This window comes from Nyctereutes procyonoides, unplaced genomic scaffold, assembly GCF_905146905.1.
Source record: "Nyctereutes procyonoides isolate TBG_1078 unplaced genomic scaffold, NYPRO_anot_genome, whole genome shotgun sequence".
NCBI classification, from domain to species: Eukaryota; Metazoa; Chordata; class Mammalia; order Carnivora; family Canidae; genus Nyctereutes; species Nyctereutes procyonoides.
The window spans coordinates 27,222,257-27,235,108 of NW_026575042.1; the positions used below are offsets into that span (position 1 = coordinate 27,222,257).

Consider the following 12,852-nt stretch of genomic DNA (forward strand, 5'->3'; position numbering starts at 1 on the left):
CATCTGTAAACTTGAGGACACTTGGACAAGGACTCGGACTAGGGCACTACTTTTTGTTAGTAGATGAAAATTATTTTTAATTGTAAATGAAGTGAAAATAATTTGTTTTCTATTTGTAGGACTAGAAACATGAACTTTTCCCTCAAATTTTCCCCCACAATAAAGTGTCTAGAGAGCATGGATCTCTGACAAGTGTAGGTTTTATTCAGTAGGTATCACTGTGCAGACTTTTGTCCTTGCATTTAGTGAAAATGTCATATGTGATTACATTTAAATTTTTAAAATTTTATTTATTTTCTAGTTTTATTGAGATATTGACATAGAACATATGTAAGTATAAGGTGTAAGTATAATGATGATTTGATTCATGTATATAATGCAAAATGATAATCACACTAAGGTTAATTGACACTACCAGGGGCACCTGGGTAACTTACTTGTTTGTGTCCAACTCTTGATTTTTGGCTCAGGTCGTGATCTCAGGTTTGTGGGATTGAGCCCTGCATTGGGCTCTGTGCTTAGTGCAGAGTCTGCTTGTCCTTCTCCTTCAGCTCCTCCCCCTGCTTACCTGCATGCAGGCACTCTCTGTTTCTAAAATAAATAAAATCTTAAAAAAAAAAAAGTTGATACTACCATCACACAATTACTTTGTGTGTGTGTGTGTAGATAACATTTAAGATCTACTTTTTTTTTAACAACTTTGAAGTGTGTGTGTGTCTGTGTGTGTGTGTGTGTGTGTGTATATATATATATATATAATTCAGTATTACTAATTATAGTTAGCATGCTGTACATTAGATCCCTGGAACTTATTCATAGCTGGAAATTTGTAACTTTTGGCCAGTTGCATAATTACATTTTAATTTATCAGCAGTGATTCATAGTATGCTCTAATAAGAAAGAGAAGACTGTTTAGAAAGAGTTTAGGATGTGTAAGTAACTAACTCAACTGGGAAGTGGAATGGCAACTGACACTTGGCTTTAGTATCTAGAAGACAGTAGGGAGTAATGGAGATTGTGGCAGATAGGAGCAGATCAGTTAGTTGCTGCTTAGCTCCAGGATATTGTTGCTGTGCAGGTGTGCCTAGTATTTTTAGAATTCCAGTTTTTTTTAAGGAAGCTAGAGATCCAGATGGTTATGAGAAATCTCTTTATAAATTGAGAGATTTGGCAAGTTGGGAGTTAAACCATTGATAAAAACTTAAAGCTATAATTTTACAAAGGGTTTGGTAGGGGACCAGTTTGTAATCACAAGTATAGCTCAGCTTCAGAAAACAAACTGCAAAATAAGATTTCTATTTTGTCTTTTTTTTTTTTTAAGATATTTATTTGAGAAAGAGATAGAGAATGCTCATGTGTGATTTAGGGGGATGCACAGAGGGAAAAGAGTCTCAAGCAGACTCCCCACTGAACTCTACAAAGGGCTCAATCTCAGGACCCTGAGCCGAAATCAAGAGTCAGAGGCCTACCTGACTGAGCCACCCAGACATTCCAAAATTCCTATCTTAAAAGAACACTTTTCTTTCAGATAGTCAAATGGTCATAAACTTTAAAAAATTGAGATATAAAAAAATTAAGATATAATTTATATACCATAAAAGTAATCTTTTTAAAGTGTACAATTCAAGCCAAAACAAACTTGAGAAAGAAGAACAAAGCTAGAGGTATCACAATCCCAGATTTCAAATTATACTACAGAGCTATAATAATCAAAACAGTATGGTACTGGCACAACAGTAGACATATAGATCAATGGAACAGAATAGAGAGCCCAGTAATAAACACATGTTTATTTGGTCAATTAATGACAAAGGAGGCAAGAATATACAATGGGGAAAAGACCATCTGTTCAGTAAATGGTACTTGAAAAACTAGATTAAGTATATGCAAAAGAGTGAAACTTGACCACTCTCTAACACCACATGCAAAAATAAACTCAAAGATTAAAGACGTAAATGTGAGACCTGAAACTGTAAAACTAGAAGACAACATAGGCATAGTATATTTTTCTAGATATGTCTCCTTAAGCAAAGGAAACAAAAACAAAAGTAAAATATTGGGATTACCCCAGAATAGAAAGCTTTTGCACAGTGAAGGAAGCCATCAACAAAAAAGACAGTTTACTGAGTAAGAGAAAATATTTTCAAATGATCTGATAAGGGGTTAGTACCTAAAATATGTGAACAATTTACACAACTCAGCACTCGGGGGGCTGGGGTTAATAATCTGATTAAAAGATAGGCAGAAGACATTTTCCAAATAAGGCATACAGATGGCCAACAGACACATGAAAAGATGCTCGGTATCACTCATCATCAGGGAAATGCAATAAAAAACAGTGAGATATCACCTAACACCTGTCAGAATGGCTAGAATCAAAAAGAAAAGAAGTGTTGGTGAGGATGTAGAGAAAAAGGAACCCTGGTGTACTGTTGGTGGGAATATAAATTGGTGCAGCCACTGTGAGAAACAGTATATAGGTTCTTCAAAAAATTAAAAATAGGAAAACCATACAATCCAGTAATTTCTTTGAATGTTTACCCAAAGAAAATAAAAATGCTAATTCAAAAGGGAATATGCACTATTTATTTCAGCAGTATTTACAATAGCTGAGATATTGAAGCAACTATCAGTAGGTGAATAAAGATGTGTCTCTCTCTCTGTCTCTCATTCTCTCTCTCACGCGTGCGCGCACATACATACGCACTGGAATATTCATCAGCCATGAAAAGGACAAGATCTTGCCACTTTTGACAACATGGACATATCTTAGAGGGTATTATGCTAAATAAAATAAGTCAACAGAAGACAAGTACCGTATGATTTCACTTACATGTGGAATCTAAAGCAACCAACCCAAAAAAGCTGAAACAGTCCCATAAATAACTGTTGGTTGCCTGAAGGGAGGGGAGTGGAGGATGGTCAAGGGGATGAAGGAAGGAAGAGGAACAAACTTACACTTATGGAATGAATAAATTCACAGGGATTTTGTTTCAGCATAAGGTATATAGTCAGGAGTATTGTAATAGCAGTGTCTGATGACAGGTGGTAGCTACACTTGTAATTGTAGCATAATGGATAGAGTTGTTGAATTGCTGTGTTGTACACCTGAAATCAGTGTAACATTGTGTGTCAGCTATACTTCGTTTTTTTTTTTTTTTTAAAGCTTTATTTATTTGTTTATGATAGAGAGAGAGAGAGGGGCAGAGACACAGGCAGAGGGAGAAGCAGGCTCCATGCTGGGAGCCTGACGTGGAACTTGATCCCGGGACTCCAGGATCGCGCCCTGGACCAAAGGTAGGCGCTAAACCGCTGAGCCACCCAGGGATCCCCTATACTTCGGTCTTAAAAAAATTCAGTAAATAACACCTCCAGAAATGTGCAGTTCAGTAGTTAGTATATTCACAAACTTGTGCAACCATTATAACTATGTAATTCCAAAACATTTCTATCCTTTCAAAAAGCAATTAGCAGTCACTCCCCATTTTCCCTCTCCCCACCCAGCCCCTGGAAAGTACTAATCTATTCTCTGTCTCTATGAAATTGCCTATTCTGGATATTCATATAAATATTCATATAAATAGAATTATTCAATATGTGACTTTTTACATCTGACTTCTTTCACTTAGTGTAATATTGTTAAGGTTCATATATTCCTGTAGCATGAATTAGTTAATCAGTTGGTCTTAAACTTTATATCATGTTTAAGAGTTTCTTTTAAAGAAATTTCTATACTTTTATGCTGTTTCATTGCTTTTTGTACTGCAAATGTATAATCTATTTCTGCCTCTATTTTCTGAGTTTTTTTATTTGTTTATTTTTAAAGATTTTATTTATTTACTCATGAGAGAGAGAGAGAGAGAGAGAGAGAGAGGCAGAGACACAGGCAGAGGGAGAAGCAGGCTCCATGCAGGGAGCCCAGTGTGGGACTTGATCCAGGGACTCTGGGATCACGGCCTGGGCCAAAGGCAGATGCTCAGCCGCTGAGCCACCCAGGTGTCCCTCTGAGTTTGTTTTAAAACTGAAGTTAGACTTTGCATTAGTACTAGAGGATAGCTTTTACATTTGGGTCATTTTTGTATAGGAGCTGCCTTTGTGTTCTCTTCTGGGGTCATTGGGTAAGGATTCTTGATATGTTGAATATTTTTTTTTTTTTTGAACAGGGTTAGCATATATCAACAAGTAGCTATTGAATAGGTGACAATAATTTGACTATTTTGGATAGTTAGTAAGCTCTCACTTGATTAAGTGTCCACTAAGGATAGAGTGTTAATTGACTTTTCAGGAGAAAAATAGATGATCCTTGAAAAATCTTAAAATTAGGGACACAGAATATGTGAAATATATATATGAAATGCCTGAAAAACACTTATGCTCAGATATTCAGTTACTGTATATTGAGTCCCCTTGCTGTGTGCTGTAGACTGTGGGCACACCTCATTGGTGTGTGTAGTTGGAAAGGTTGGGAGATTAGCAAAATTAACAGTGACTACATTTTGAAGTGCTTTGAATATAAGGCTTAGAAGTTTGGACTTGATTGGAAGGTGTTGGGAAGTTGTCATAGGTGGGCTTTCTTAATCTAGGGGCTGTGAAGGGCTTTCTGAAGGAAAGTGCATACATGTGTACTTAAGAGGCCTCATAATTTCTACTAGGTCCTCTGACAAGTCCATGATACTTAAAAGTTAAATAACCACTACATTATAGTTTTAGAAGAGTGAATTACAGAGGACAAACAGGAACACCTGAGACCAGTTAGGTGGCTACTGCTATAATTCAGAACATATCTAAAACATTTTAGTGCAAGCCAAGTACATTAAGTACTAAGCAGAAGTTTGAATGGGAATGAGTACATCTCTAAAGGATCCACAAAGCTATATTAATGGCTCACTTAAGTGTAAAACTAAGAGTGTCATATCTACTGACAGTTGATAGTTTTGGTTTTTTTTTGTTGCATAGTCCCAGTAGGGTAAATTATTATTTTTTAAGATTTTATTTATTTATTCATGAGAGACACAAAGGGAGAGAGAGGCAGAGACACAGGCAGAGGGAGAAGCAGGCTCCATGCAGGGAGCCCGACGCGGGACTTGATCCTGGGACTCCAGGATCAGCCCTGGGCCGAAGGCAGGCTCTAAACTGCTGAGCCACCCAGGGATCCCCGCAGTAGGGTAAATTAAATATGAGAATACAATTAAACATTGATAATTCAAGTAGTTAGATTTGGGTTGTATTAGGTTTTCCAGCATTTTATCTTATTTCCTTTTTATTTTTCATTCTAATGTAAAATTTATATTCAGTGAATGCACCTCTTGTGGGTTGAAGTGAGATATTCCTGGAGAAAGTTTTGTGCTTGGAGAGAATAGTTTAGGGTCTTTTTGTTCTGGACAATGTATTCTGTGGATAATTTACATTAAACATACACAGTGATAATCATAGAATTATACAGTACTTCTCATTCAAAGCAAAAATTAAAGAAATATTCAGTTACTAAACCAGTAATGTTTTAAAGTGTAACAGTACATTGTACATAATGATTAAAGTTCTCAAGGACTTCAAGTTTAATTTCTACTCCTACTCTCCAGTCCCAGTTCTTAGTTAAATGATTCATCCACCTTCTTTATGTGATACTGATTTTTTAAAAAAGGATTCTTCTGTGTGTATACTGATTGGCATGCAAAACTAAGTCAGAATAGAATTACTCCCACAACTTTAGTGGAAAGTTCACTTTTGCCTAGTAAATTTAAATTCAAATTCTTAATTGGTGATGGTTTTCTTATTTATTATAGACTTAAAGGTATGTCTTTTCTACTCTTAAGGATTGAAGGCCACAGATAATATTAAAACATACAGCATGGGACAGTTAAAATACTTAAGGAAAATCAGGAAGCGGTTGCTTATGAAACATATACTTGTTCCAGAGCCTAGAGTGAGAGTTATTATGATGCAGTACTACATTTAACTTTATTTCTTGTTACCTAAGGTACCAACCCCCCACCCCTCAACTTTGTATCTTGTAATAGGAAGTATAAATTAGTCTGGAGAGGCAACCTTTTCTCTTGTATAAATTTCTGGATTAAAAAGTTTGATAGCTGTTTCTTTTTTAAAGAGCTTTGCTGTGATCTAATTAACAGACCAATTTAAGTTATACAGTTCAATGGTTTTTAGTATATTCATAGAGATGAATTGAGTGTCACCTCAATCAATTTTACATCATTTTATCATGGTGAAAAGAAACCTCTTACCCCTAAACTATCATTCCCCCAAACCCTCATCATTCCTAGCCCTAAACAACTACTAATTTATTTTGTTTCTATTTATTTGCCTGTTTTATGCAGTATGTTTGCAAGGCTCATTTGTACTATAGTGTGTATCAATATTTTTATTGCTGAATAATATTACATTGTATCATACCACATTTTATCTGTTCATTCAACAGTTTATAGGCATTTGGATTATTTTGACTTTTTGGCTACTCTGAATAATGCTGCTGTGAACATTTGTGTAAAAGTTTTTGTGTGGACATAAGTTTTCATTTCTCTTGGGTACTTAGGAGTGGACTAGTTGGGTTATATGGAAACTCTTTATTTAGCCTTTTAAGGAACTGCCAGTCAGTTTTCCAGAGTGGCTGTATTATTTTACATCCCCACTGGTGGTACATGAAGGTTCCAGTTTCTCCACATCCTCAGTAACTCTCTTTTTTTTCATTGTTGTCATCCTAGTGTGTGTAAAGTGGTATCTCCTTGTGCTTTTGATTTGCACTTCCCTGATGACTAATAGTGTTCAGCATCTTTTTATCAGATCCTTTGCCTATTTTTTAAATTGGGCTCTTTGTCTTTTCATTATTGGGTTGTAGTGCTTTATATATTTTAAATGCCAGTCTCTTACAAGATACATGATTTGCAAAAAATGTATTCCATTCTGTAGGTTGTCTTTCTACCTTTTTTTTTTTTTTTAAGATTTTATTTATTCATGAGGAGGGGTGTGAGGGGAGAAGCAGGCTCCATGCAGGAAGCCCAATGTGGGACTCTCCTGGGATTCCAGGATCACGCCCTGGGTCGAAGGCAGGCGCTAAGGCAGGCACTAAACTGGCTGAGCCACTCAGGGATCCTCCCTACCTTCTTGTTAGTATTCTTTGAAGGACAAAACTTTTAATTATGGAGTCCAATTTGTCAATGATTCATAGGGTTTTGACTAGGGGGGCTAGGTGGATAGGGCATGCAAGAAGAGGAGTTGACATGAAATGAGATGAATTCAGTTTTGGAAATATTAAGGTCCCAGTGGGACAGTTAATTAGAAAAATTATTACAGGAGGCAGTTAAATGAGAGGCTGGGCTTAGAGAAATGTGTTTTTCATGGTAATTGAGGTGAATGAGGTCATTTAATGAGATAAGTTCTTGGCCAAGGAGAATATAATGGAGAATATGGAATGGGTGGAGGAAAGGAAGCATGAGAAACTACCAGAGTTAAGAAAAAAGCATGGGGAGACTACTATCACAGGCCAGTAGACTGAAGAATTTCCCAAGTTCTACCTATACTGTGCTCTTCTAGACACAAAGGCTCGAGTTTTTCATCACCTTTTAGCTTTCTTTTTATCCAGCACACTGTTAAAAACTTTCTGTGGAAATGTTTTTCCTTGCCCCAATTTATTTTCTAAGCCAGTAATTCCTAAGTTGGGCATACATTGAAATCAGTTGGCCGGCTTTAATACAGTATTTTGGGGTCCTATTAGATATGTTGAATGAGGATTACCTGGGGTAGTGTCCCAGAATCTGTATTTGGAAACCTCGTAAGGTAAAGAGTGGTTTGCTCTTTACCAAGCTTGTTTATTTTTTTTCTGGATCCCAAATAACTTATTTTCCAGCCCCTCTTGCATTTGGGGATGGCCCATATGATTGAGATCTGGCTATAGGAAATTAAGCAGAAGTGTTGAGTGTTTCTTCAGCCCTGGCAAATACAAACCTTCCTTGAACAATCCTTTCTTCTTTCTTCTCCTCTCTCCTGCTGGCTGGGTGTTGTCTGCCAAAGCAACTTTGGAAATGATGGGTCCAAGAGAGCTGAACTTCTGTCAGCCTGGGTCATCTCCAGCCTCTTCATGCCCACAGCTGATCATTAACATGGATTTTTGGACTTCATGTAAGCATGAAATAAAAATAAACTATTATGTCACACTTTGGGATATATCTATTATAACATCCATTGTTACTTTAATCCACATAGCTCCTTAGCTTATTGTCCAAATTCTGTTTTGGGATCATCCATTGCCTGTGGTTTCTACTATTTTATATTTTAAAACTCATTTATATGGTAAGTTAGTCTTCAGCTGTTAACTTCCAGACCTTATACCTAAATAATGTGTTTTCTTTGTAAAAATTTTCATGGAAATGATTATAATTAACATCCTGATTATTTTATTATATAACTCTTAAGTGCCTGCTACCTGCTGGTCCTCAATACTAGGGGTATACCTGTGTATAAAACATCACTGCCAAAAAAAATAAAAAAATAAAAAAATAAAACATCACTGCCTTCTAGTGTGGGATAAGATGGAATTAGATAAGGGCAGTTATGTGTGCTTTGAGAGCATCAAGGGATAAATGGCTGATTGAACCCAATGGTAGAATTGGGGGGGGGGTCCTTGAAATTTTTTTTATTTTATTATTTTTTTGAAGTTTATTTTAATGGGATTTTATTTACCCATGTTCCCTTTATAATTTTGTTTTCTTTCCTCCTCGATGTAGAAGAGCCATACATAGTCTCTATAAAATATTTTTAGAGGAGCAAAAAGTACAAGTGCATTTCTTGTAGATTTGTGTACATGTGGGTATTTTGTTTGAGTGTATATTTTTTCTTAATCTCTACTACCAAGCAAGAATAGAATGCTTTATTTAGTAGAATTTGCAGAGCTTAGTCCTAATGCAGATTATATTGTTAAACATTTACTTTCATTAAAGTCTTTTGTTGTTTTGTTTTTAAATAAGTATTACATGTTCTCTTTTTTCCTTTCGAGGGAATTTTCTGATTAGAAATGGTGAAAGGCAGAATGGACCTGCCTACTATTAGTATCGTATACTTACTAGTGTAAATTAGGAAAAAGATAATTCAAACAGGACTTTGAAAGACTGTGTGTGTGTGTGTGTGTGTGTGTGTAAATAGGTAAACAATAGTCTTCTATATTAACTAGTTCTCTGAATGGTGAGAGGCTTCCTCCACTTTTTTTTTTCCTCCACTTTTTAAAAGCTTACAGGCTGGTCAGTGTGTAGTTCCAGAGTGTCACATTGGGTCTTGCCAAGAGTGAGGAGAGTGTCCCTAGGAGAACTAAAGACAGGTAGGCAAGCGATAACCACATCCTGAAGGAAAGGAGTTGAATTTGATGGTTGAAAACAGCTGGCTTTCAAGGGATGTAAAAGCAAACTGCAGCATCAGGAGTGAGCAGTGGAGTTGAAACCAGGTGAATAGGTCAGATTAGCAAGTGTAGTGTTTGTCAGGTAGATCCAGTAAGTAGCCTAATCCAGGATATAGGCGGGTAGTTAGAAACTAGTGTGTCTTTGAGGGCTTGAATGATTTGTATAGAGAAGATATCTGGAATCAAGAGACTTTAGGGATGCCTGGGTGGGTCAGCTGTTGAGCATCTGCCTTCAGCTCAGGGTGTGATCCCAGTCTGGGGATCCAGGGGATCGAGTCCAGCATCGGGCTCCCTGCAAGGAGCCTGCTTCTCCCTCTATGTCTCTGCCTCTCTCTGTGTCTCTTATGAATAAATAAATAAAATCTTAAAAAAAAAAAGAGAGAGACTTGAATAGATGAGGTCAAGGGGCTGTAACCTTTCAGACCTTCTCATTTGACACCATAGCAGGGACAGTGAGAAGGAACCTGGTTGGAATATTTCCCATTTTATAAACTAGTTAAGAAGTGTACATGAAATACAGTATAGATGTACTATAGAAAGGTTTTGAAAGATTTTGTGTATGTTAATCCAACTCATTTAACAATGAACAACTTCTCTATTTTAATGAAAGACAATAAATTGTTTTAAATATAGTCTATTAGTAAAACAAGTTATCCTTCTTTTACTATAAAGCTGAATTTCTACATAACACCTTCACTTAAGTTTAGATAACTGCTTAACTATTATAGATGGTCAGTAACACGGATTATTTTGGATGTCTTGGTGCAGTATTGGTTTTAGAAGCTCTTATGTTTTGGCTATGGAATTAATGCTTTTGAAATGTCACTAATTGCCTTGTTTGTATTTTCTTTTCCTTAACTAGCAATCTCTAGCTTCTAAGACTTCTCTTGGACTATAAGATTCTATTATGAAATCACATGAACTTTTACCTACTCACCTTGTAGTTTCTTCAGCATCTTGGAGCTACAGTTTATTTTTTATTTTTAAAGATTTTATTGATTTATTTATGAGAGACTGAGAGAGAGAGAGAGAGAGAGAGAGAGAGGCAGAGAAGCAGGCTCCATGCAAGGAGCCCGACGTGGGACTTGATCTTGGGTCTCCAGGATCACCCCCTGGGTCGAAGGCGGCACTAAACCGCTGAGCCACCCGGGCTGCCCGGAGCTACAGTTTTGAACATGAAATTTTTCTCTGACCACAGCTTCTTTCATTGCTAGTTCTCCCGCTTTCTCACCCACAGTGAAGAAGAATACAGCTTTGCTGTATTGGAACCAACTTTACGTAGTCTGCTAGGTCCAGTTTGGCCACAGACTGGCCTCTTGAGAAGCCTTGACCTTCCGATTTGAGCATTACTGGTTAGGGTGGTATTTTGTGAAGCATGGGACAACTTTTACTACTGGTGTTTTTCTTGAGATTTTTTTTGTGGGTGACCTATCACTAGATGTTGACTGATACTTCCTTGCCTCCAGTCCAGGCTCCTGAGTAGAACTTGGTATTTAAGCTTTCATTTCTGCTTTTCCACCTAGCTATCTTTCTTTTAGTGCTTTGATCCAACCTCTTGAGCCTCTGCTCCTGTCTTACACAATCTCTTCCCCTTCTTCTCAATCTTCTGCCTTTTGCTACTTGTCCATTTTCCCACTCTCACACGCTTCTCAGGCTGGACCCTTTTTCTCCTCAGCAAGCCTGGTTTTTTTAGTGGGAACTTTCCCCTGCAGGTCCTTCCCTTAGCGCTCTTATGTCAGTCTTATATCCTATCCTCTCTGCTTTCTACTCTTATCTTTAGCCCTGACACTACCGTTTAAGCTTATAGCTCCAGACTTTTCTGCAGTTTTGTCAGGCAAGAGAAGCAAATGACTCAAAGAAAAATCTTAAGTAAATAAGAGTGGATATCACCATATATGAATATGGCAAACAGTTATGATAATCTTAATTGAATGTCTGAAACGGTAGAGCATGTGTTTATATTTTATTTATGTATTCATGGGAGACACAGAGAAGCAGAGACATAGGCAGAGGGAGAAGCAGGCTCCCTGTGGGGAGCCTGATGTGGAACTTGATCCCTTGGACCCGGGGATCATGCCCTGAGCCAAAGGCAGAAGCTCAACCACTAGCCACCCAGGCCTCCCAAGTATGTGCTTGTAATTGTGGCTCATTGATTGATCACCTTTGTGACTTTGGGCCAGTTACTTCACTTAAGTTTGAATTTTCTCATAAAGGGAAATAATAGTGTCTATCTCACAGATTTGATGAATTAAATGAGTGTATAAAACCTCTGATACATAGTTAGCCCTTGTTAAATGGTAGCTATTATTGTACTGAAAATGACTGGCTTGAGAGATCTCGGCAGCTACTAAATCTACCACTGTCTTACTGTGTGATCTTGGACAAAGAAACTAAATCTGAGCCTGAGGTTGGTTGGTTGGTTTTAACATCTTTTTAAAGATATAATTAACATAGCACAAAATATACCCATTTAAAATAAACAAGTTTCTTTTTTAAAGTAAATTCACAGTTGTGCAGCCATCACTACAGTCTAATTTTTTTTTTTTTACATTTTTGTCACTGAGAAAGAAGTCCCATATCCAACAGTCACCTCATTCTTCCTAAATCCAACTCCCCCAGCCTGCCTTTCCCTCAGCCTTAGGCAACCACTAATCTGTTTCTATGCATTTGCTTATTGTGGACACTTCATATAAATGGAATCATAAAATATGTAATCTCTTATGACTGGCTTCTTTGACTTACAGGGCTTCTTCAGAGGTTCATTTATTCTGTAGTAGGTATCAGAACTTCATTTCTTTTTATTGCTATATTGGGTTATTTCCACTTTCGGAATAAAATAAAATGGGCATAGAGATACCTTCATTGAATTGTGAGAATGTTGATAAAGTGCCTATTATGTAGTAGCTGTTCAATAAATGATCACTCACTCAGTCAAACAGTTGAAACTCCTATATTCCCTTGACTTTCTCAGTCAACCTATGGATTACTTCTACAATATTTATTCTCCTGTTTCAGCTCTGGGACCACTGGAAATTGGTGAAGGAAGTAATGAAACCAAGTTGAATATACTTCAGTTTTTTGATGTCTAACTTCACTTGCACCTTCAAGGCTACTTAATCCTTATCATTCCTCTTCTGTATCTATTAATCTTTCATTTCTGCCTTCTCTATTTTAACAGGTAGTTGTATCTCCTAATTGACTGAAAAAGAGAAGTCTACCTACCCATTAAGCTTTCTTATTGATCTCCTTCCTTATTGCAGATAATTTATTTCTACACTTTGCTTTTTTCCTTGATCTTTTTTTATTTTGAGAGAAATAAATATATATATGAATATATATAAAAATATATATATGTATATTTTTAAAGATTTTATTTATTTACTCATGAGAGACAGAGACACAGGCAGAGGGAGAAACAGGCTCCATGCAGGGAGCCCGCCGCGGGACTTGAT

At 36.8% G+C, this 12,852-nt stretch overlaps 1 protein-coding gene across 9 annotated transcripts in view; it reads left to right on the top strand.

The window, feature by feature from the left end:
* ANKRD28 (ankyrin repeat domain 28) overlaps positions 1-12,852 on the top strand; it is a 195,889-nt gene that overhangs the window by 2,767 nt on the left and 180,270 nt on the right. For 3 of the 9 annotated variants that reach the window (XM_055321689.1, XM_055321699.1, XM_055321690.1), the window contains exon 2: positions 8,023-8,130. The exons of 4 other annotated variants lie outside the window; for them this stretch is intronic. In XM_055321689.1, coding sequence (XP_055177664.1) covers positions 8,129-8,130 — 2 coding nt within the window. In that variant the 5' untranslated portion in view covers positions 8,023-8,128. Of the gene's footprint in view, positions 1-3,198; positions 3,298-8,022; positions 8,131-12,852 lie in introns of those variants that run through there. 2 more of the 9 variants (XM_055321691.1, XM_055321694.1) reach the window with 2 other exon arrangements.